This window comes from Triturus cristatus, chromosome 12 (assembly GCF_964204655.1).
Source record: "Triturus cristatus chromosome 12, aTriCri1.1, whole genome shotgun sequence".
Classification (NCBI taxonomy): domain Eukaryota; kingdom Metazoa; phylum Chordata; class Amphibia; order Caudata; family Salamandridae; genus Triturus; species Triturus cristatus.
The window spans coordinates 488,944,176-488,967,758 of record NC_140595.1 but is presented as its reverse complement, the minus strand read 5'-3'; the positions used below and the strand labels follow the sequence as shown (position 1 = coordinate 488,967,758).

Below are 23,583 nucleotides of genomic sequence, written 5' to 3'. Positions count from 1 at the left end.
TTTAATAATGGCTATTCGGCCCATCAATGACAAAGGTAACTGTTTCCATTTCTTTATTTTGCATTCGATCCAGTCCACCACTGTACCGTAATTAGCCAGCCATATTTCGTGCAGTGATCTGCTTACCTGTATTCCCTGCCCACTGTATAGGAAATTCCGTGTCAATCGGAGTGGTATCGTCAGTGAGCGGAACGATCACGGATTTAAACCAGTTTACCTGAATGCCTGTACGCCCACCATAACGAACTATCTCTCGCATCACTTCTACAAAGTTCTCCTTAGGGTTTGTTAGATATATTATCATATCATCCACGTACATTGAGATCAACAACCCTCTGGACGTGAACCCTATGCTCCTATGAGTATGGTGTTGGCAAAGTCGGGCCGCCAATGGCTCCGTTGCAATGGAGAACAACAGTGGCGACAGCGGACAGCCCCGTCTAGTCCCCCTTGTTATGGCAAAAGGTTCCGACATTTGCCCATTTATCCTGACCCGTGCCACAGGATCCGTGTAAAGCAACTGAATTTGTTTGAGGAATAAAGGGCTAAACCCCATGCGGGACAGCAAGACAAAGAGGAACCTCCACTCCAATTAATCAAAATCCTTCGTGGCATCTAAAAGTGCAGCAATCGCTTGCACATGGGGGAGCCAAATAATGCAGTATTCCAAAAAGTGTTCTTAAGTTATGGGCAGTTGAGCAACCAGGTATAAAACCAGACTGGTCCGGCAATGCTATCTGCGGCAACATTGGTTGCAACCTGTTGGCAATGAGTTTGGCATAAGGTGTTGCCCATGGCAAAAGGAGGGACTGTGAAACCTGAATCTGCTAAGTAGCCATGTGCCCAACCATCTTTGTGACTACAGTGTCCATTTCACCTCTGTTTCACTGACCACGTACATGTCGACCTGCACCTCGAGCTGACCTTTCCCCGGACCCCTGCTAAAATGTTCCAGGAATGTTGAGATGGCAGATGACCTCACCCGGGGGTTCCATTCCTGTTCAAACTATGCGGCAAAAGGCAGGTGATGTGCCTAAGGCTTAGACTGCCCCATTCCAGCTTCAAGCTCCGTGACAAAGGGCAGGTGATCTGTATCTCCATCCCCGCAAGCTAAATGGACTTTCCACGTTCCTGCTCTTGCGAGGGGAGTGTCCACATCCTATAAGGGGTTCTGTGTGCTCCTTGCAAGTCGAACAGTCTCCCATTACCTACCTCCAGTGGGTCACGGACACTTTTCCATCTCTAGAGATTCCTGTGTGAGATTAATAAACCTGTGTTTATTCACTCCCAGTGGTGTGGTCTCCCATTTTTTAACGTACTTGGAGGAAGCTGTGGACTTGGGTGTTTCCTGCACCGCTGGGTGGTCTACTTCTAAGACCCCCTGGTTCTTCAAAGTGGACGGTATGAATCAGGCGCCGCAGGGTCCTTTTCGGGTCTCAGCAGAGCAACTATAGTGGCCTCTCATAACGTGGGAGGGAGGATACCTGTCTCCATTGCCTCTAGGTGTACCTGCAACAGACGCGGAGCCAGCAGATCAGATTACTCCTTATAAAATGCCGCAGTAAGCCCGTTCGCCCCCGGAACCTTCCCCGCCGACATACTGCTTATTACTTGCCTAATATCTTCTACCGTGATGGGAAGCTCCATATATTGCCTAGCTCTGTCACTAAACCATGCCAGAGCTATGGTGTCCAAATAATCCACTATGTCTGACTGCGAAGGGTTAGATTTGGAAGCATATAGTGTTTCATAATACCGGGACATTGTGTTTAAGATTTCTGGCGGCGTTCTAACCATCTCCCCGTCTTCTGTGCGCATTTCAGTTATATAATCCGCCCCCCTTGGTGGTCTAAATAATCCTGCTAGTGTTCTCCCGGCACTGTCCCCCTCCACATAGCGCCGTGCCTGAGCATGTTTGTATAAGTATAGTTTCCCTCTCCGCCTCTGCCTGAAATTCCGACAGTTTAGACCTAATCTGTGCCGCAACGGCAGGGGATGGGAAGTGTGCCCATGTACGCTCCAGCGCTCCAATTTCACATTCCAGTTCTGCAATGTGGTGCGTATATCTCTAAGGACTCCCGTTTTGAGTGCTATACAGTCCCCCATACCACAGCTTTAAATGCTTCCCATAGCATACCAGGTGACTCCACCGTTCCCTCATTTAGTGTGAAATAACCTTCTATTTTCCCCCGTAGTTCTTCCCTAAAGACTTGGTCCAGTAGTGCCCCTGAAGGAAACCTCCAGCTGAACGGAGTTATATATGGACCTGTGCGCTGGGGGGGTCTTGAAAGTAAAGGAATATCAGTGGCGGCTAGTAATATTTGGAAATGGTAGGGCGTAAACGTTCCGGGTAGTGACTTGCAAAAAAAAGAATCCTGCCCAATAGAGACCACATTGGCTCGGGCCGTTTCCATGTGTGGAGTGCGTCATTCTCGCGAGCGCTCGCTGTTCCTAATGAAGATTTATTATCGCTAAGCTCCTGTAGATACGCCGGACATTTCAGAGCTCATTGACTAAGGGTGCAAATCCTTTCAAAGCTGTCTCTGAGACTGATAGGAATGTTCTCGAAGCTTGACTCTTTGGGTCCTTACAGCCAGAGCCCATATTTGTCAAGTTGCCTGCGGAGAGTGCGAAGCAAGCAGTGCTGTGATTCATTTCATACCGTTAGAGTCACAGCACCTTGTTGTAAATACATATTAGCTATGATGGTTCTTACCCTACTTCTAGTGTTGTTCAAGCCCTTCCTTTGTGTCCTTTCCCAGTTCCGATCTTAGAACGCTTGTGGGGTTCTTAGTACTAGCGTGTTACTGCAGGGGGAATTCTAGCTGGGGCAGTTGGTGTCCAGTCAGCGGTTGTGGTGTACGCTTTGTCCATGCTCTGCAATAAAGATCCTGCTTGATACAGAAGAGGCTCCTGCATCATTCTTACGATTTACCTACATCAATTTGGCGACGAGTTGAGAAGCAGACCGGACGTGGGAGCGAATTCATTGAAGTTTACAGAGCGGATGGACAACGAGCGACAACGACCAAAAAGAATTCACAACGTGCGGTGCAACGCTAGTGGCATGAGGGAGTGATGCCCTGAAACGGAACATTGGACAGTGAAAGAGGCTGTTTGGCGACATTTGCGAGGAAAAGTGACGTCACTCGACGAACTGTGAGTTGGTCGAATCTTAAGAGCGGTCGCGAGTAGAAGCGCAACCAGGCAGCAGCGTAGCTCTACGTAACAGCGCGAGCACGCAATGACATCGAGCGTTGCTAGGCAGCAAGCTTAATGCGTAAATAGGACGAGGGGGCGCGAGCTCTCACATCGAGCGTTGCCTAGCAGCAGGACTAGGCGTCTGTGTCATTGGCATCCCGATACTGCGAGGTTGCGCAACGTCATAGTATCGCGCAAACAAGCGGCCATCTTGGATTGGGACAGGAGCAATTTTGAGGAAAAACGGAGGATAAAAGGAACTAGAAGCTTGTAACCAAGAAGAAACGAGTGGGATTTCGCGCACATAGCGAGAAGCTATTAAGAGGGTCCCAAAATAAATAAATAATATAAAAAAAAGAAGCAGCTAACTATTAACTCAACATTTACAACCTATGTTCGCAAACAGAATTATATGAGGGTAGGATGTACAGTTACACTCATATATATATATAAATATATCATTTTAGGTGTATTGTAAATGGAGGTGTGATAGTTTTGGTGGTGATACACGTCCTTGACAAGAGTTTCAAAGACATCATCTCTTCACTCTTGTTCAAATTGACGACGGCATGTCACAGCAAGCAAATCAACAAGTCAATGTGACCTTACCACCTCAGTTTCTTAGCGAACCAGGGGCACCATCAATCTCATGGGAAGATTGGATACGTAGGTTTGAAAATTACTTGGACGCCTCAGGAATTTGCTGCTAAACGAAAGAAAGCACTACTTCTGAGTGCCCTAGGCAAAGAGGGACAACGGGAATTTCAATATCTTCCTCAAGCTTTGCAAGCTAGTGGCCAACCCATTCCTAATGAGTATAAGGAGGCTATAACAAGACTGGAAGTGAGGTTTGGAAAAGAAGAGAACCTTGTAATGAATAGATATAAATTTTATACTCACAAACAGCGCACGGAAGAATCGATAGATGACTTTGTTGCACGCCTCAGGGAACTATCTGTTAAGTGTAACTTTGGGGCAATGAGTGATGAGTTGATACGTGATCAACTCATAGTGCAGTGCAACAATAGAAAGATACAGGAGAGGCTGTGGGCGGCTAAGAATCCGTCATTGAAATTGGCTATAGATTTAGCCAAAGTGGTGGAGGAATCGGAAAAGTGTATGAAAGAGTTAGAAAGATGCAGTCCACAACAAAGTACGATTTCAGTGGTGACTGAGAAAACAAAGATGGAGTGTGAATCAGGTTATGAAGAAGCTGTAGGTGTGATGAGATATAAGGGGAAGAATCCCTTAAAGAAAAGTAATTTTGGAAAATATCCGAGCAATAGAGGCTGTTCCAGATGCGGTAGTAGTAGCCATAATTCAGACGCAAAATTCTGTTTTGCGAATAATAAAGAGTGTCTCAAGTGTGGGAGGTTGGGACATTTCTCAAGGATGTGTAGGACTAAGGGGAATGCTAGTGTAGCTATTGTTGAAGACGAACCCAAGGAGTTAAAGCATGAAAAAGATAAAATATTGAGTGTGGAGGATGATTGTGTAAATAGTTGTAATGAGAAAAGAGAAGTGAGACCAAAAACAGAGTTTGTGATCAATGACCGTAAGGTAACCCTGATGGTTGATACGGGTTCAAGACACACAATTATTCCTGAGCCTTTATTCAGAGGCGAGTGGGGTGACATGTCCTTAAAGGAGAGTGATATCTCTCCAACTGGTTACCAAGGAGAGAGGATAGATTTGTTGGGGTACTTTGATGCGGATATTCATTTTGAAGGAAGGTCAATTAAAGGGAAAGTATATGTTGCAGTTGATGGTGCACCAATCCTGGGTTGGATTCATCAATATGACTTGCATATAATAGTGAACCCGAGAGCACCCAATCAAGTTATGGTAGTGGATGAACACACTCTCAGTGACATACTCAATGAAGCAGGGAATGTGTTTAGGGATGAATTGGGAGAATTGAAGGGGTACGTTCACAAGATAGTCATAAAGCATGGCACAGTTCCCGTACAACATCAAGTGAGGCGAGTCCCACTTTCAGTGAAGGATGAGGTTAAGAAAGTGATTGAGGAGATGTTACAGGGTGGTGTCATCGAACCGGTAGAGGCATCTTCGTGGGTATCTACGGTCGTCATCACGCAGAAGGCTGATGGCAAAATTAGGTTCTGTGTGGATTTGAGATCGCTGAATAAGTATGTGGTGGCTGATACCTTTCCCCTTCCAAATATAGGCGAGCTGGTCTCAACCTTGCAAGGGGCTAAGTTTTTCACGAAATTAGATTTAAAGAGTGCATATCACCAAATCCGTCTTCATGATGAGTCTAAGTGTCTTACAGCATTCATCACCACTGAGGGCACGTTTCAGTTCACGAGACTCCCGTTTGGTTTAAGCTCTGCAGCTAGTGTGTTTCAACGCATGATCTCTGAGATTTTTAAAGGGATTAAAAAAGCGGTGTTCTTCCAGGATGACATACTTGGATTTGGAGATACTATTACGGAACACAACGAGGTACTAAAAAGTGTGTTGGGAAGAATTCAAGATGCTGGTTTGACTTTACGTAAGGAGAAGTGTCGTTTCCTTGTCCAAAACATAGAGTATTTGGGTTATGAGATATCAGCGCAGGGAGTTAAGCCGAAGAAAGATTTGCTTGAAGCTATAAATCTGGCAATAGCTCAAAATCTCGCAATTGCGACACCTATTGCATGGCAAATTCTTATTCAGACTAGCAATGATGTGTTTTAGGTGTCAGCTATTAGGTGTGAAAGCTGCTGATTTCACCTGCCATCCACAGTCATAAAAACAACAGTGGGAGCTTCATGTAAAATTCCATCTGCTGCACCAAAAGAAAGAGTGCTAACCCATCACTATTTAATAATGCAAAATCGATATGGCACATACCATCTAGCAAGGATTTTGACGTCTGTAGAAATGTGAATAAAGGTATTTTGAAATTACAACAGACCTCTTCCTTATGGTTTGATTTATTTCCTAGTGCTGTGAGACATTCCAGTACTGACACCACTATTTACATTTAAACATAACAAAAGAAATGTTGCATACTGACATCTGCTATAGTAAATATTTGCTGATATGTTATTTTATTTAATGCTGCATACTGCATTTCTGCTGTTTCTAAGCACTGGAAATAGCAGATGTAACCACTACGCTATTTAATGGCAATCAATTTACCTGAACTCAGAGGGGCAGATGGCTGAGTCTGTCTTTCTGGATTCAGACTGCTGACCTAACAATCACGTCATTTCAGCAACAAGCATTTAATCAAATGTTTTATCCATAGTTTTACATAGAGAACACGATGAAAATGTGTATGTATATAGGTAATACCATATCTTTGTGACTATATGTTCCAGTAATGCACATTCTGCTGGGATGTATGTGTAAACTCCAGGGTTCTGTTTGAATATCAGTATGGATATCATAGCCTTTACTCCTTGTGAAGCTGACAACACGGTGATCACTGACTTGACTATGGGACACTTGGTAATTACAGTGTTGGAAAACCTGCTGAAACAAGCGTAAAAACGTTATGACCAAAAGCCCTACTAAAGAAATTCATGGGTCCCTGATGGAAGTTTAAAATCCAGTGTACTGCTCAAAGGTAAAAGCATTCCAGAGACCTGAGCACATGTCCAATTTGTGAGACCCTGATTCAAACCCTCATTGACCTGATGGTAGAAGGCATTGAAGGCCCAATTACACTAATGCCCTCATTGGGAGCTAAGGGCTATGGTCCTTCCTTGTGGAAACCCATGTGCAATCCCTCACAGTTTCCCCTGTTAAATTATGGTAATTCAAATTTGATGGATCTATTGGGGGGAAAAGACTGGACATAAGGCAAAAATATGTGGAACTTGGTATGTTAAAAATTGCTTCTGCATATTGTGCCTCATTTTCATGTTGAAAACTCAGAATAGGAGGCATTTGCCACAAAAGGTGAATATCCCTCTCTGGGATAATGGTATTTATATGGCATTTACCACTTTTTTATTGTAAGTACATTGTGAAACCTTGCTTGCTATTTCCCTGTACATTTAAAGGTAGCGGTTAGCACTGTCATATTATCCTATATAGTGTTACGTTTTTTGTGTAGAAGAGAGTACTTTTTCTTAGCTAAGATTATGCACTGACTGGACATTTATTTTATTAAATGCTATTTTGTGAATAATTGTGTTTTTACTGTTTTGACTTTTTGTTTAAACTTTCATCACCTTCCTGATTAGGCCTTGTGCTGCTCTGCTTCGCTATCCTCAGGGTTAAATGCCAAAGGGGTGTACTTGGTGTTCTGTTTAAGAAGCAACAGTTGGAAGACTCCAGGACAACAGAGGTAAATGGACCCAATTGAAACATCTGGAGCACAATAGACAATGTTGTCCTTTGGCTCAGGAACAGTACCCTTACAGTGATTTATAATTAAAAGTTCTAACTGCAAAATACGTACTTGACCTGCCTAAAGAGAGGCCCAAGGAGGCAGGCTATTTGCTCATCCACTCCACGGGGTATACAGTCCGACCTCGCATGAGCCTCTTGCTAATATTTAGAATTTGCTGTCTGTTCCACAGCTGCAGATGGAGAAGGCTTGAGAAAGGCCCTCTAGGAGGCAAGCACCTTTATGTTGCGATGCCGGCACTTTCTGTTTTAGAAACATAGAATGGTAATCGAGCTCCAGGGCGCCGCTAACTATTAATTTTAAAAGCACAGACTGCTTCCTCTCCTGTAAGCTTCCAATCTATTGTACAAATGCAGAATGGCGCCTGGAAATATTAATTTTTTTAATTTATTTTTTTGATGACGACGATGTTCGGAAATATTAATTTTAATAGCTGAGTGTGCTCCCACCCCCTGGCGCTTTTGCAATGAATGGCACAATTTTATAAAATAGAGCGTTAACCTCTACGCATTTCTCCAATGAATTTACTCCTAATACAGAGCGTTTTCCCACACTATAATTTTATAAACACAGAGAGCCTCCACTCCCATACGCTCTTGAAAGTGTTGGCTTTTACAAATACACATTTTCCTCTATGCGCATCCCACAGAATTAATTTTTAAGACAGAGTGGGTTATAATCTCATTGCGCTTTTCAACAGGGATATTGCCTGGCCCCCCTGAAGGACCTCATTTACTCTGTGTCCTCCACATTCTGGAATTAAATACCACATCATGTTAGGTAAGCCTCCTTTAGGCTTCATAATACATTCATTTGGCTACCTCAGTTTTACGTTTTCTTCCCCCGATCTTACGCAGTACATTTTTTCTCAGGGGTTTCACTTTATGAAGCAATCTTCACTCCCTGAGCTTATCTGACACGTGCAGGTAAGCCTCTTCATTTGCACACTATGTCTATCCTCGCCCCCATGGAGCATTGCCAGGGCTTAATTCGTCTGATCTAATTTTAGATCCTCTGACGGCTTTCACCGAGCAAGGGACGTCTCAGCGAGTCACCCCACCTTTTTGGAGAGTAATAGGACACCCCTTCAGCTAATCAGCTGCCTTGCCCCATTGGTTGGAACACAATTTTGAATTCTCTTCCGCTTTTTTAGGCTGTCAACACTCGCAATTGTCCTGAAGAAGACCCGCCATGACATTCCAATAATGCTATGTCAGGGAAGGAAAGTCGACAAATATATATGGTTCAGATCAATCAAATCTCTGGGTGTCAAATCATTAAGCAGACCTGCTGTTTACCAGAGTTATTTCCTACCCTCGTTCTGACCGCATTCTAATTCTTTGTGTAAATAAATTGTACATGATATCACCTTGTATATATGCACTGCACCACTATCGCTGAGCACTTAATGTTACCGTACCACATGTCACCTTTGCCAGTATTTCTTGTATTGAAAGCCTTCTGATTACTTTTAAATGTTGACTTAAGCTTAAATTGATGTCAATTTGCAAGCACATATTAGTAGGTGTTTTGCCTTAATCTGTGTTGCAACGTGATTTGATATGCGTTCCAACGTGATTTGATATGTGTTTCATGATTTAACCAATGTAAATGCTATACTTGTCATACTTATTTAACAGGTATCAAGCAACTCTTCCTGGTTCTCTTTAATTTAATTTTTTCAAAGCAATTTGGTTCTCCCCGACAGAACCATTGTAGCCTATTATATACATGCTCAGGTACTGAGAGACACAGGGTCGCCCCATTGTTGCTAAATTAGAACTGTAACTGTGGTTTAGTAATTTACCGGTATGGAAGTGCATGTAACTGAAAATATCTAAAATACAGATTTTGCTCTATTGGTGTATCTACTTCCTGCATGAACTTCAAATATTCTGCCTCGGATGGTTAAATAAGTTTCGGATTACGATTTTGAAGGCTATATACTTTTTGCCTTCATTCCTTCTAACTACAAAACAGAAGGCGTTAGAATGTTGCAGATTACACTTTTCCTCATGTTACAATTACTTCTGTTTGTCAAAAACTTTTGAAATTTTGTCATTGTTGTTAGCACCACTCCTGCTAGTGACCAGACTCAAGATTTATTATTCTTTATGCAAGAGCTTTATTATGCTACTACTAGATCTCACTCAGTATAGCATCCCTAAAATGTTTACAGACTCTATTTATAGCTGAGCTTTACTTCGTGCACTATTGCCAAATATTTTCACAAATTGTGTTACTGTTTAGTATTCTGCAACTACCAATGTTCATGCGTACGCTGAAACTTTTTGTATACTTGTAAATGTTGTATGAAGAACCAAACAAATGTGATAAACTAGTACCAACCTGGTTTGGAGAACGGGTACCCGAATATTTTTTAAAGGCTGTTTATTAAGCCCTATTAGGGTGCGCGTTATGAAACTAGTATGTTTTTAGAATGCACCGTTTACCACTTTGTCCCCAAAATTAAAACTTGAAATTCCACATCCGGTTAGGTTTACAGACTCAGTGTCTTAAAATGCAACAATTGTAATTTCCTTCAAAAAATGTATTGAACAAGCACACTAAACCCACTGTATAAATTGTAAAATATTTTATGCTGGGACCAAAAGCTTTAACAATCAATGTACCCGACATATTATCCGGAAAGAAATGAAACACCATTTAACAAAATGTACCAGAACAGTGAAGAGAGAGCACTCAAATACTTCTGACTTGGGCTCTGAAGTTGGCTCCGCCGCGGCGTTAATCCCCATAAAAAACCGTGAATTTTCTTAACAGTCGGTGCTACTGGTTTTTAATTTTTAAAGCTTCTGTTGCTGTTTGCTTTTTCCTTTGGGCTCGGGAGGGGGGGACAGAGCAGTTACTATGCCACGCCCCACGCTGCTTCCAGTGGCCCGACCTCCGCTCGTCGCCGTGTTTACAACTGCGACACCCGTGACTAGAAACACACGCCTTTACAGCAAACTCATTAGCTGGGATGGGGATCCTATGTCGTCACTAGATTCCCATCATGCCCCGGGCTGTATCGCAGGCGCACTGAGACAAAACTCCAAAGGCTTCGGCGAGTGCAGACAAGCAAGATGGCGGGCTCCTCTGATCCCCTGGAGGAGATGCTCTTCTCCGAGGTGGACGAAAAAGCCGTCAGCGACTTAGTGGGTTCTCTCGAATCGCAGCTGACTGGACACGGGCCTGGTGCAGCGGGGGGTGGAACTTGGGCTTCTCGGGGGATGAGCACTGCTCAGCAGCAGCACAGAACTGGTGGCTCAGTGCTCAGTAGAGGAGCGACTGTAAGCGGCGGCAAGAGCCAGCTTCTCTCTACTGTCAGTGCTCAGCCTGTTGCAGGTGCGCATGTAAACAGTCAGGGCAGGCAGCAGCAGCCGTCGCATGGGGCACCCCATGTCACAACATCGATGGCTCCCCATGCCAGTGTATCACTAATGAGCCCGTCTGTCCCAACCACAGCGCTAAGAAGTTCCAAATCACCAGCAGCCACTTTGCCACCGGTGAGCCCCTCTGCCCCTGCAATAAAAACGAACTCCGCGCCCCTACCTTCTTTATCTACACCTATCAGGAGCTCGACTCTGCCTGCTGCTAACAGTCACTTCCACCAGCCTACTCAGCACGGCTCCGCGTCGCATACGTATCCTGCAGGGGCAGTCGGCAGTGCAAGCAGCAGTAGTTCAAACATGACTATTCTATGCAGTCCCAAAAGTGCTTCTCCCGCCGCACATCAAAGTCCGCTTCAAGCCAACTTAATGTATGGCGCCAACCAGTCCTCTGTCCATTTTCAAAGACCTCAAGCTCACATAGCAGCCATTACACAAAATGGGCATTGTAGCTCAGTTGACCCTGTATTTATGCAGAATGTGGACTGTGCAAGGCGCACTTACGCACCAACGTCAGTAACACACGTTGTCAACCACCAGATTCCATCTATAACTCACTGTAAACTGGACTCGCAAATGCAGCCTAAAACATCAGTTGTGCAACTTCATCATGCTGCAGGAGCCTCGCCTTGCAAACCCTCAACGTCTCTTCAAATGATGATGCCTCCCACAAGCATAACGCACAATACTCCATGTTCTGCCTCTGTAGTGTCCAACAACGACACCCTGCGCACCAGTATTACACCGTCACCCCTTGGGTTGGGTGTTCCATGTTCTGCTGCAGGTGGCATGCAGCAGAGCACAGTTGCACATGTCATGTCCAACCCATCACTGTCGCCATCACTGAGGCATGCGATGGCGACTCCTCCGAGAATAGTTTCCCCACAGCTCATTATGCGGCCTCCTCAACAAAGCACAATCCAGTTGCCTCCAGGCCTTTCTATACCACCTGGTAAGTGAATTGTAATAATTGGAGCCTTCTTAAGTTTTTAATTTGGACACACCATTCTGTATTCCATGTTTGTATTGATGATACCTATACATGAATCATAGTTGTGGAAAAACTTTCTAGACTTTTCACATATTGTGAAACTAAGCATAGCTAAGAATAGATGATTAAATCAGAATTTAAGGACCATGGTGAGATCCTAAAGAAAAAATCTTCTAAAGGATTAAGTGTTTATAGTTGTTTTTGTTTTTGTTTCATGTTAAAATGTCTTTTGGACTTGTGAATTTGTTTTGATGGACTCAAGTGAGATCCAAACCTTGTATTTTTTGATTGAAACATAACAGGCTCATTGTGAGATCACCTCAACAAAGCATAATTCAGTTGCCTCCAGGTCTTACTATTATACCACATGGTAGGGAAAATTGTAATCCATGGAGCCTTCTTGCCTTTTCAATTTGGATACACCATTCTGTATTCCAGGAATACAGAGTGGTGTGTGATACCACCCCATTGGTTAAAAAAATGGTGAAGATGAGATCAACTATGGAGGAGTGGGAAATTGTCTAGAAAATGTGTGATTACCACATTTCCTTTCCTTGCTTTCACACCTACACTGACTGGTGATCACAATATGAGATGAGGGAGGCTGACTGTATTTAGGCAATTTACGTCTTTTGAGCATTTAAAAAAAAAAAATGGTGATGACAAAAGTCCCGTTTTCGGAATATATATTCCTTGCTGGAGAGACTTGAAGAAATGGCCTTGTATATCAAGATGAGAGAGGGCGGTGGGAGAACCAACATCATTATTATAGACAGCTGTACCGAAAGTATCAATACATGTGCTGAATCAAGAACATTTGCATAAAGTTATGTTTAATTGGCTCTATGTGCCCGAAAACTGAAAACCATGTTCCGGAAATCTAGTGAATGATGTTGGCGACAGTGTTGTAAAGGCTTTGCATCACCCGTCAGTGTCAGCCACGTTTAAGCAGGACATCTGTCCCTTTCTTGCACTCAGGTGTCTAAGGGTGATGCGAGACCCGTAACCTGCCTAAGCAATTGAAACTGTTTAAGTACTTAAATGACAGGTTTCATAGGAGGCCACAATAATCAAATAAAAACATTTGAAAAGACAGTCCCTTGCTCCATTTTCACCGCTGCTTTGAATTTCATTGGTTGTGTGTTATGGTACAGCTGTTCCCACATTTGTACTTTGCTGCATCTTAAGTGTCGCACTACTTCCACAGTGCGTTTGTTTGGTCACCGTGCTGTTGTCTTTTCTTGGACTGCATATGCTCCTGTCTTTCCACCTGAAGCATCGGTCCTTCAGTTTTTACATTGTAATACCTAAAGGATTCAGTGTTGTCAACATTCTGTCTTTGGATGTACCTCACTATTGCTTACTTACCACCAGTATGGTTTGAAACTCAATTGAAGAGAGCGTTTTAATGATTATCAATTAATCTGCACATTTAAACAGTGTATGTATTATTTAAGTTAGCCATTGAGAAGGGTTCTTTTCCAGAGTAAGGATGAATTGTATTACTTTTTCCCTTGACGAAGGGTTACCCGAAATGCATTGTGTTGAATTTGTGAAGACTGAAATGGAAGTATTTGTCACATTGAAAGCTATTTATTGCTACATTAATAAGAAGGACTAAGGTTATTTCTGAAGAACATTTGTTGTGACCATAATTAAATGGATTAGCCCTGATCGAGACAAACTTTGCTTCTCACGTTAATTTGAGTGTGTGCATAACCATTGATTGCTTTGACATCTGGCCCAGAAAAGGCTTGTGTTATATCTCACCTCTTTAGCTTGGTTTGACAGAGTAAACTGTCATAGAATCTTAAGTGTTGCTAGGCAACTCATTGTCAGTGATGTTGTAAGACAGTTTGTGGAGCTGTTGGTGGAGAAGCCAGCTCTTCACCGTGCTCCTGTCTTCTGTGTAGCTGTAACCTGAATAAACTACATTCAGCACTATCGACGTTGTAGTACTCAATTACTACAATTATTGTGGCGACGATCCAGTGCTACACAGAAACGTCCCGGACTACGCGCGCAAAGCTGATTTACAAGCTCTATTTATAGTTGAAGACGAATTGCGGTAAGACTATTTATTTCTTTTAAAAAAGGATCGTCTCGTTTCACTGCTACCGCAAAGTCTTCTGTCCGATATGCGCAGAGCGGATGACTGTTGACATATTTAAATTACAAGAAGCCATTGCGTGCATAAAGATCAGTAGAGACTATTCTCTTACCTTGCACGACGCTCATTTCCGTTTATGTGGAGGATCGTTTTTTGTCCTGTCTTGCGCAGTTAAGCAAGAGCTGCTGGCCGATCTCTGCACTTGCGCAACAACGGTTGCTGTCTTCGTTTCGCCTGATCTGCCTGACCTAGGCCGCAGTATTTCAGTCTGAGCTTGTTGGGACATCGCGTCATCAACGTGGACGACGCGCAACGGTATTTTTCGAGCCTCGTCAGTTTCAGTTCAGCCAATCACGACGATTGGCACGTCTAAACTCCGTCTCAGCTGTTCTAAAATTTAAAGGCATTTCTAGTATTGTTTTCTTACGACGATCAGCACGTCTTGCAAATTTCTGCAGTTTTGCGTTTGAAAGGCATCACCTGTGTCTGTTTCACACGAAAATCGGCACGTTTTTTTTTTAAACAAAAAAAAGAGATTTAGGGCATTAAAAGAGTATGTTTACTTTAAAAAAAAATATGTATCTAAGTTAGGTTCACATTTTCTTTGTTTATGTTGTGAAACATTTAGCAAAATTAGGACAGTAGTGAAAACATTTTATTATTTAAAAATGTTGGTTTACACCTCTCCATAAATAGTTTTGCTGCAGTCCTGTTTTTATTGTCAACGGTTATTAATGCTAGAGTATATAGGTATATTCTAAGACTGTGAATGGTAAAATGTTTTCTAGTTAGACATAATCTCTTTTGGTCAACAGCATGCAATCTGTAGCTCCGCCTCCATCATTTTTAGAAGCTCCAGGTGAACCTCCGGTTAGGTGGGAGGTGTGGTTTGATGCATTTCAAACCTACCTGGGTGCCATTGGAGCATCTAGGTTTTCAAGTGAGAGAAGAAAATATCTTCTTCTACATGCTCTTGGTTTCGAAGGACGTTCTATTTTCAAGCATCTTCCTGAAATCAGTTATGCTCCTGACGAAATTGTTGATGCGTTCCAAGATACTGTTGCAAAACTCAAGTTAAGATTTGACAAGAAACCCAGTCTAATGGTGTTACGACACAAATTCTTCAAACGCAAACAGAGTGATACTGAAGATGTGGATTCGTGTATATCAGTTCTACGCAATTTTGCTTCTTTATGTCAGTTTGAAAATTTTACTGACCAATTGATCCGTGATCAGTTTGTTTGCCACTGCAAAGATAAACAGATCCGTCAGAAACTTCTGTCTCTAGCCAATCCCACTCTTGACGAAACTATAAAAATAGCTAAAAGTATTGAGACTTCGGTAACTTCTTGGAAAGAACTGGAGGAGAATTTTACAGAATCTGTTAATGTTATTACGTCTCAAAGTAAAGATAAACTAAGTTCGTCAAAATCATCATCGACAAAGATCAGTTCACGAAAAGACATTGGCGGAGGAAACAGTGTTTATCAAGCACAATTTACAAAGAACATGTGTTACCGATGTGGAAATCCACCACACCAAAAAGGATCAAAGTGCCCAGGAGCAAATGTCATGTGCAATTATTGCAAAAAATATGGACATTTCGCTAAAGTCTGCATGAAGAGGAAAAAACCACTCAAATCTGTTGCCTGTATTGTTGAATCGGATCAAGATTCTGATCCTGAAATAATTTCTGTGGTTACTGATTTTCATGATATGGTGGCTAATGTTAATGATTCTTCTGAATGTGTAGATCCTGTTGAAGAGATTATAGTAGGCGGTAAATCTCTACAGCTTTTGATTGACTCAGGGGCTAGAATTACAATAATTACTCAAAAGTTGTTTAATGATACATGGGGGATAGACATCTTCAACCCCCTGATCGCTCCCCAGTCTCGTATGAGGGACGGAAAATTGACCTCTTGGGTTTTTTGGAAGACAAACTTGTTTTCAAAGACAGGAAAATTTGTGGTAAGATTTACGTTGCTGTCAAGGGTCTTAACATTCTTGGTTGGTACCATCAATGATTATTCAGAATGGTACTCAGACCAGGTACAAGTGAACAGGTTTTAGTGATTACTGAGGATCAACTATTGGGTAGTTGGAAATAACGTTACCCTTCTGTTTTTGGGGAAAGTTTGGGCATGATTAAGGGTTTTCAACATAAAATTATAGTAAAGAAAGGTGCTCTTCCAGTAAAACACAAATTGAGAGGTGTTCCCTTTAGTGTGAGGGATGATTTGGACAAAGAACTTAAAATGTTATGTAAACAGGGAATTATTGAGCCAACGGAGTTCTCACTTTGGCTTTCTCCCTTGGTAGTTGCCCGGAAAAGGTGTGGCAAACTTCGGGTCTGTGTGGATTTGAGGTCTCTTAATAAGGAGATCTGGGTCGACTCCCACCCGTTACCTAAGATCTCTGATCTTTTATCAAGTGTAAAGGGGTCGAGGTATTTTTCAAAACTAGATCTTGCAAGTGCCTATCATCAGATTGAATTAGATCCTTCCTCTCATCATCTTACTGCATTTATTTCACCTCTTGGCACTTTTCAGTATAAAAGAATGCCATTTGGACTTGCCTCTGCAGCATCAGTGTTTCAGAGGGTGATGCAAAACATTTTAGGTGGGATTAGTGGGGTTCTTGTTTTTCAGGACGATATTTTAATCCACTCAAAAGATATCCCCTCACACGATGAACTGCTTAAGAAAGTTTTTGATGTGTTAAAGAATCAAGGGGTGTTTGTTAAATCGGAGAAATGCAAATTTCTCTGTTATGAAATTGAATATCTTGGACATTTGATTTCAAGTGATGGTATCAGGCCTAGGCAAGGTTTACTCGATGCTATCACTAATGCACCATCACCTTCTGACAAGGCCGGAGTAAAATCACTTCTTGGGTTGCTGGAATACTATTCCAAGTTTGTCCCGAACTATGCTACTATTGTTCGTTCGATCAGTTCTCTTTTATGCAAGGGAACGATCTTTGCTTGGTCTGATGAGTGTGAATTGGCCTTACAATTTGTGAAATCGTCACTTGTTAAGGGTGGAGCCCTTAAACCTTATGATCCTACTCTTGCCACTTGTATCATAGTTGATGCAAGCCAGGTTGGTTTGGGAGCTGTTTTAACTCAACTCTTCCTGTGGGGAAAATACTGTTGAGTTCGCATCCAGAGTGTTGAGAGATGCTGAGTCACATTATTCTGTGATCGAGAAGGAACTTCTTTCATGCTTGTGGGCTGTTGAAAAGTTCCAACGATACATTTGGGGAAAACGTTTCACTCTGAAAACTGATCATAAACCCCTTGTTAGTATATTGAGTTTGTGTTCTGGAAAATCATGCTCTCCACGGATACTTCGTATGGTTTCTCGACTTATGCAGTATCAGTTTGATGTGCAGCATATTTCAGGAGGTAGAAACCTTAGAGCGGACTATTTATCGCGTTTTCCTTTTGACACTTCGAAGTTGGGTGATTGTGAGGTTGGGGATGATGACTCTGAAGATTGTTTTGTAGCTTCTGTGGATCTTCATGAGCATGGTTTTGACTCCGTTGATGAATGGGTAAAGGCACAAAGTGAGGATCAAGTTTTGCAGCGTGTGTGTGAATTAGTTAAATCTGGGTGGCCAAAAGAACGTGTGCTCCCTCAGTCTTTACAACCGTTTTGGAAAGTAGCGTCTGAAATCTCTGTGGAGGATGGTGTACTGTTGCGTGGGGACAAGCTTGTTGCTCCTCATAGTCTCAGGAAGAGTATCATGTCTAAAGCACATGAGGGTCATCTTGGTGCTACGCTTACCAAGCGAAGGGTTCGCCAGTCTTTTTGGTGGCCTGCTATGGATGGTGATATCAATCAACTTATTGATGACTGTGTGATTTGTCGTTCAGCCGATAAGGGTTTGAAGGTGACAAGTAGCTCCTCTTCTTCCTATAGAATGTCCTTCAGAACCTTGGTCTAAGGTTGGTCTGGATATAATGGGACCAATGGATATATTGCCTGGGGGGTGTCGATTTATTTTTGTCTTGATTGACTATTCGTCAAAATGGCCTGAAATTAAAGATGTGAAGGATTCTTCCTCTCGTTCTGTGATCTCTTTTTTAAAGGAGGTTTTCTTGAGGGAAGGGTTTCCTGGTACAGTTGTTACAGACAATGGAACACAATTTATTAGTTCAGAATTTGAATGTTTTTTGCGCTCTTGTCATATCAAGCATGTAAAAAGTTCGCTTTATCACCCCCAATCAAATGGTCTAGTTGAGCGCATGAACAGGGTGGTGGGTGATTGCATTAGATGGGCTAGGTCTCGGAATGCTGATGTTATTAGTTCCATTGATAATATGTTGTGGTTCTATAGAACTACCCCACACTCAACTACCAAAGTTTCTCCCTTTCAAACTTTGAGAGGTAGAAGAGCCAATACAAGTTTCAAACCTGCATGGATGAATAGGTTACTTACTTCTATTCCTGATGTCGACAGCCTTATGTCATTGGTGCGTGAAAATGTTGCAAATTCCCAATGTAAACAAAAAGTCTGGTTTGATAACAAACATGGGGTCAAATCTGTACATGTTGTTGTAGGCGATTTTGTCCATATTAGAACTCCTTTGCATGTAAACAAAGGTGAGTCTAAGTTTCGTTGTCCTGTACAGATTATTAAGGTGGGAAGGAATGCGGTACAGGTCGTTGGAGGGAAATGGTGGAACGCTAACAAAATTGTTAAGGTTAAGGAGGTTATGGGTTTACCTTTGTCACCTTCAACCTCACATGTTTCTCAATATAATAAAAATGTAGAGGGAATTCCGAGAAGAAGCAACAGAACAAGAAGTGTACCTTACAGATATCGTAATTGATGATGTTGACATATGTGTATCTTGCAGTTATCGTTATTGATAATGTTGACCTATGTTTTTATAGTCTCTGGGATTGAAATGTGATTATCTGTTTTTTTGTTTTTTTTACAAAATGTTAGTTTTGTTTTTGGTGATTTGATCGTTTTTTTTGTTGGGAGGAGAGAGGATATGTTATATCTCACCTCTTTAGCTTGGTTTGACAGAGTAAACTGTCATAGAATCTTAAGTGTTGCTAGGCAACTCATTGTCAGTGATGTTGTAAGACAGTTTGTGGAGCTGTTGGTGGAGAAGCCAGCTCTTCACCGTGCTCCTGTCTTCTGTGTAGCTGTAACCTGAATAAACTACATTCAGCACTATCGACGTTGTAGTACTCAATTACTACAGCTTGTTGGGGTAGCACGCCTTAAATTGTTATTTTCTACACAAAACTTACTGAGTTCACTCGCATGTTGTAGTACAGGTTCTTAAGTTTCTGGTTGTTTATCAGCCATGGTGTCTCAGTGATATTCATTTTACATGCCCAACATTGAGGCCATGAGGAGATTTGCTTTCCTTAGCTGGTGCACAATAAACGCTGGAGAATATCTCTGTGTCTCGGCTGGCTAGTTTATAATGGGCCAGAATAGAGAAAACAGTGCCCAAGATATCCTCTTTCCGTCCTTTTCCAGTTCCCCATACTGAGTGTTACCTGTTTTTGGTGACATCGGACAATGAGAAAACTTGAGGCAATCAGAGATTTCACTTTCTGATATATTAATAGAAACTTTGGGGAAGTCCCACCGCCCCCCCACCCACACACAGAAAGCTGGGAAGGAAGTAGTGGTGGCCCACCAGTGGCCCCGTAGGACAGAGTATGCTAGTAGGTGAGTTAGGGTAGAGTGGGGCAGTTGATTGAAGTAGGAACATCATTGTGAACACCATCGTGGTGCTAACCTCAGTGGCCAAGATCGTGGATGTGGGTCAGCTTTCTGGGTGCGTCTTGCCAACTAGAGCCAGGATGGCGTAAGCAGTCTCAGTGAATGGAAAGGGGGAGCTGGACTCCCCTATACCTACTGATGATAGAAGGCCCCATATACATAATTGGTTGAGAGCAAACCTTTGCACAAGCTGCGCATCGACCTACTTAAATCTGAAGTAAACGTCCTCATCGGATCTCTGATACAGCAAAGTATCAATGGGCCACAGAAATAAGAGTGGGGAGTTAGAAGAATTCGTAAATCTTTAGCAAGGGACATAAAGCAGGTCAGTTGCTTGTAAATATAATGAGCAAACAAGGCATGAGTGGCATATCTAAATGAACAGCGAAATGTTGGCCATTCTTAGGCTATTTGTCTGTGTGGCAGAGAAATTTATGCAGGTCCTCTTGGACAAAATGGGAGCTCTTGAAAACACAATAAATGCAATTGTGGGAGTCCAGCGAAATTTCATGGTGCTCCAAGGGCTCGTTGCTGCAACTGTGTACAAGCTTGAGAGTAAGGTAGAGGTATCCAGGAAGCCCCCTATTAATTTTGAAATACCCCAGGGCTTTGTCCCGTCTGGCATAATCTTCACCCTCTACATGACACCATTGTGAACCTACTCACTAACAGCCAACATCAAAATTCACCAATTTGTTGAAAGCACACCACTCTACATAAATTAATTCTCTGCTGTCAACATCGATTAACTTAAGCTCTACCTCTTTCTCATTCAGATCTGGATTTTACTCACCTACTTTAAGCTCATCCTCACCAAGACTCAATTTCTCCATATTTGCCAACAGCAACAAACAACATCTAGTCCAAACCTGGCTCATCTACATAATTCTCGCTATGAGAGAGTTGGTGTTGTTTGAAAGTTGTGTCTAATATATCTTTAACATGCAGCTGCAACCAATGCCAGTTCACTTAGATTCAGCGTCCACACTGACCTGTCCATCAGTGAACAAAGTCCCAAGAAGACAAAGATTATATAGTACCAGCTCTCCCTCTTGAAAATAGTGAATCCTTACCTCCATTGACAGTGTTTTCAAAAGTGCTGTCCAAGCCCTACTGCTCTCTCGTCCTTTTTAGGTCTCGCCTGAGCCAGCGCGCATGCGTTGCACTGCGAGACTTTAAGTAAGGGCTTTTTAACTTTAAACACACGCTCGTGCGTGTGCTTTATTTTTTAATCACACCTATTGGCCTTTGCGTGTGTCTTTCTAAGAAAGACGCAATGCAAAAACAACAGTTGATGGACAGAATGCAGAACAATGTCATACATTCACCCTAGTACAGAGATCTGGGCCTAAATCCATAGTTCTTTTGCTCACCATGCCGTTCCAGTTTGAACCCAGCCATATGCAAATCAGTCTTGACCCTGTGCCTCATGGGAACAGTCCAGCCCGAACTGCCAAGCCAGGTCCTCCCTGGACTGGAAACCAGCATCCTAGGACCGGTTTCGGAGTTTCACCCCTCTTCAGCCAGGATAGCTTGATTCCAGTGGCATGGAGAGCACGGGGCCTACGTCTGGGCATCCCCTTCCCACTCGGGGTGACAAATGCAAAAACAACAGTTGATGGACAGAATGCAAAACAATGTCATACATTCACCCCAGTACAGAGATCTGGGCCTAACTGTTGCTTTTGCAATTCTAAGAAAGACAGCACGCAATTGGCCAAAGGCGGGTGCATGGACTGCCTTCTCTCTGCCTTGGCCTAGGGTCCGCGGGGGCGACAGCAGTGCCATCTGTAACCAGTTATCTTAATTGGACACAGATGGCGGTCAGCGTTGGTCGCGTTGGGTTGTCCTTGTAGCGCGAGCGCGTGTTATTAGCGCGTTCGTGGTCGCCCCGCTGCCCTGCTTGTTCGTTTTATTATTGTCTTTACGGGAAAGCAACCACCAGGGCTACTTGAGAAACTTCAGGGCAGGTGAGCACTGAGGGGTGTGACTGGCAGTGGGCCTGAATACTTAAAACCAAGCGCCCCTTATGCCTCCTGCCTCATCACATATAAAAGCATAGTCTGCCCGTTAGGTTGCATTTTTTACATGGGAAACTGCTGCCATTACTGCCCTGGCTACTTCCTCATACAAGCCTAGTGTTCTCCGCCTGTACTCGAGCGCATGCATAGGGCAGTGTTATATTCTAGGTTAATCTTCTACGGTGCACGCGGACACCACCTATTCCTTCATCAACACATGTCCCAAGTTGCAATCCACGCGATGGCTGACATGGAAAACGCACTGGTATTTATTTAGTGCTGGTTTACTTCTAGAATCCACACGCGGCTGCTCCGGCCCGTGCGAGGTTGGCACGCTGCGAGGGGCCTGGTTCGAGCATGGTCAGAGGGTGCGTGCCCGATGCGGGGGGGAGGGAGGGAGACAGCAGAGTGGAGGTAGTGACCCACCATGGGGTGCATCCGGGAGCTGGCACACAGCTGGGCTCCGGGGAAGAAGGCGCACTTCTTGCAAGGGGAGGGGCTGTAGAAGGACGGGATCCTACAATTGCCTCCGGCAGAACCTGCCAATGCCCGCTGCAGGCAGCGCCAGTTAGTGTTCCCGAGCTCTCGGGGCTGCTGCGTGGCTCCACAACCGGCTGAGCCGTGAGTCTTACAGAAGGTAGCGGCGTGCAGCCTCTGCAGGAGCCAGAGCCAGCCGCCCTGCAGGCCGGGCGCTGGTACTTGGAAATTGCCCCAAGTGGACCCCGGAGCCTGGGTGTGAATGGGACTGCTCGCCCTCTTCCTGCTTTCTGTCTCAGAAATCCCCTGGCCAGGCGGGGACCGACAGCTCTGGCCAACATCGTTCTCATTTTGTACCAATTACATGACAGGAGTACCAGGTAATTGTCCGGAACATGTGTGATTCAAACAATATTGGGCTCTGTACACCTCGGGTGCCTGTGCGCACGCTGCTCTCAGATGTGATGGAGATGTCGGTTTGTGCTGGTAGTGTCACCTGTTCATATCTCGTAGTGAGAGCCCCCGCCTACTGAGTAGTTGAAATAGAAGGTATGAACTTCGTCGGCTGTTGCGTTTTTTTCCTGGAAAAGCTTAGTAGAAAGGCTGAGTAGTGTGTGGAGGGGTCATTTAAGGTAGTGTGGGTGGCACTGTTAATAAGCAGACAGCACCCGTGGCGACAAATGTCCTACCCCGAGCTGTAAATAACTGAGGTTACTGTTAACAAATTTACTGTACATCATTTACTGACCTTGGGGTGGTTGGAAGCGGGAGTCGGACTCATTACCCGCAAGGCAGCAGTGTTTTTAAACACATAACGGTTTGAAGAACTACTTGCACAATTTCTTGTCCACATCACATTTTAGGGTTGATGTTCCATGAAATATTCTCTTACGTAGTATGTCTTCAGTATTAACAATACTAAGAAGTACTGAGGAAAACGTTTGTTTAATGTTTGTGCTTATTGCACTTTCTCAGATGTATTTGATGCACCGTGGACCTGCTGGACGATTAACCAAAAAAAAAACCCACAAAAAAACAAGCACTGGCATAGCCAAAAGGTCTCACCTTTGGGACCTTATAAGTATTTAATTATGCAGCACAATATCCTTGGTGCAACATTAACTGTTGCATGGCTTAACATTTATATTGTCCCAAAGGCGAGACCTATTGGCTATGCCAATGCTTGTTTTCCAGTGGGGTGAGATCTAGTTACTTGGTACGCATACGCGTATGCATTTGGAATATCAACGGCTTAGCTAGTAAAAGCA

The 23,583-nt window shown here is 43.3% G+C and overlaps 1 protein-coding gene across 2 annotated transcripts in view; it reads left to right on the top strand.

The window, feature by feature from the left end:
• Positions 1–10,445: 10,445 nt before the first annotated feature.
• The window catches only part of LOC146776143 (transcription initiation factor TFIID subunit 4-like), a 1,156,451-nt gene continuing 1,143,313 nt past the window's right edge, over positions 10,446–23,583 (top strand). The window contains exon 1 of one of the 2 annotated variants that reach the window (XM_085639557.1): positions 10,446–11,911. In XM_085639557.1, coding sequence (XP_085495683.1) covers positions 10,654–11,911 — 1,258 coding nt within the window. In that variant the 5' untranslated portion in view covers positions 10,446–10,653. The remainder of the gene's footprint in view (positions 11,912–23,583) is intronic. The other variant, XM_085639558.1, reaches the window with a different exon arrangement.